Source organism: Eleginops maclovinus, chromosome 9, assembly GCF_036324505.1.
Source record: "Eleginops maclovinus isolate JMC-PN-2008 ecotype Puerto Natales chromosome 9, JC_Emac_rtc_rv5, whole genome shotgun sequence".
NCBI classification, from domain to species: Eukaryota; Metazoa; Chordata; class Actinopteri; order Perciformes; family Eleginopidae; genus Eleginops; species Eleginops maclovinus.
The window spans coordinates 12496586-12498792 of NC_086357.1; the positions used below are offsets into that span (position 1 = coordinate 12496586).

The 2207-nt window shown below is 37.1% G+C and overlaps 1 protein-coding gene across 4 annotated transcripts in view; it reads right to left on the reverse strand.

Annotated features, from left to right (window-relative positions):
- Window positions 1-130: 130 nt before the first annotated feature.
- The window catches only part of LOC134870122 (transmembrane protein 125), an 11905-nt gene continuing 9828 nt past the window's right edge, over window positions 131-2207 (reverse strand). For all 4 annotated transcript variants that reach the window (XM_063892155.1, XM_063892154.1, XM_063892157.1 and 1 more), the window contains one exon: window positions 131-2207. This exon is cut by the window's right edge and continues 943 nt beyond it. In XM_063892155.1, the coding sequence (XP_063748225.1) occupies window positions 2019-2207 (189 nt within the window). In that variant the 3' untranslated portion in view covers window positions 131-2018.

Sequence of the window (2207 nt, forward strand, 5' to 3'; positions counted from 1 at the left end):
TCGCAGAATATTATGATTTTTTTAATCTTTGGTAATGAAAAATTCAATAAATGGTTAGGTTTATGAATGTATTGAGCGTAAACCTATGGCAGATTAATGTCTGTTAAACATGGAAACATTGAAACAAGTCTATGATAAAGGTATATTTTTACTCATTTTGATCAGACTTCATATTCTATAGATATTCTGTCTCTTGGAAAAAAATATAAAAATCTTTATAGCAGAAGTCCTTTTGCTCTGGATTAAATTGTTTCGAATACTTTCTCTGTCTTAGTTTGACAGAAAAAGCTCTAAATCCTCTCAGTCTTGCCGCTCCCTTCGCTGTGCTCACCTCTTCTTGCTGTTATGCATGGATACACAACGTGTCATTGCTACTTTACACTGTGGGTCAAAAGACAGGTTCATGTACGAAAGGATTACACGATTTCTGTGTGTTGTAAAACAGTAGTGGGAATCTCTTCGTTTTCTGTGGGTGTGTGTGTGTTATAGAGAGATTGGTGCTTGTCCATACCAGGCCCTGCAGTACGTTGCTTTGTGCATTGTGCCTTCAGTTTGCTGTCCGTCATCACTCCAACAATGTTTAACTGTGACCCCTTTTGTCTCAAGGCAATAGGCTGTGCGCATGTGAAGGCAGATAAAGAGGCGTGACACACACACACACACACACACACACACACACACACACACACACACACACACACGCATACACAACACACACACACACAAATGGTACATAATGCAGGACCTTTTCCGGAGGTTCTTGTGGAAGGCAATGTGAGTAGTGGCTCTCAAAGGCTTTGGAAACATTTTACAAACACAAATGACCTTCATTTATCACTGCACAGTATTTCTTAATAATGGGACCTTTATGCTTTGAAAGTGAACGTTTCAACTCTACTGAAGAAAAAATAAGATTCAATAAAAAACAATGCAGCAATGTCAGCATGCTGTACATTCACATGATTTTGTGAAAGAAGCATAATGACTTCCCAGTTCCAACTTTTGATTAGGTTTCTTCATATTTATAAAACATACTCACTCATTCTGAATCTTCCACTTTTATTTTAGCTTGAGCTGCTGCTGTAATCTACTATCATACAATAATTGAGGGGGTAGTGTTTAGGTGTGTGCAAAAGAAAACCCACATTTTTATAGCATAAAGAATATTAAATGTCCATTAGTTCAAATTGTATATTACATTTCAACCACTACCTTGAGTGTCCTTAGCTTTATCTTTGTATTCTTAGAACTTTTTGTATAGACACCATTTGGGGAGAAAAGCGTATACAAACCAAATGACCCATTACATTGAAGTCTATAGTCACACCACATGCCTTCGTTTTCAATTTCAGACTGCTGAACCAACCAGATAACAACATCAACAGATTTATCTTCCAACAATTCTCCCTTAAATGTGTTTTTATGTGCTTTTCATTTTAATGAATATCCCTAAATATCACTTATCACCATCAAATATCAATCACGGTTATTACGTTTTTTAAACTTATTTTCTATGTTTTTGTGTTGATGTCCAGCATACTCACATTTCCTCTGCAAAACGACAACATTTTGGCCTTCGTCCTGAGAGAATGGAGTTTTTACAGAACATGAATACATTTCAGATTTTGAATTTCAGATACAACGCACATGATAAATTTATGCCAAAACATCTAAATGTGAACCTAAAAACAAGTTGAGAAAATCTTCTGAATTGGGAGATTTTCAGCTTCATTTTGAGCCATGCAGTCTTCTGTGTTTTATCGTTCAACCCGTTCTCTGGCTCTGAATGAGATTTGATTGCTTATTGCAACATTTTTACCAATACATATAAAAAATTCAACCTATTGTATTTTGCCACATACAGATCATCTTATCGGCTAGTGAAAAAGCTGAAGCATCTAAGGGATGAATCTTGTTTTTATTAGATGTCTTGTAAGATTTGAGCAAGTATGCTCTAATTTAGTTGGTGCTAAATGTTCTGATATGAAGAGAAAAAGCGGCAAAAACAGTCTTATGTCTCATATGAGGTTAGCCAGACTGGAGTTTGTTTCCCTGCGAGCGTGACGGTCCATGTGTCCAGAAACAGTGAAGATATTAAAGACCCGGTCCACCAACCTTCGTCCATGCCTTGTCCTCTCAAGCAGGATGACCACAATAGAGTATATTCCAACACCCACAACTGCAGCCCCCCCTCCAGCTAGCAAAAC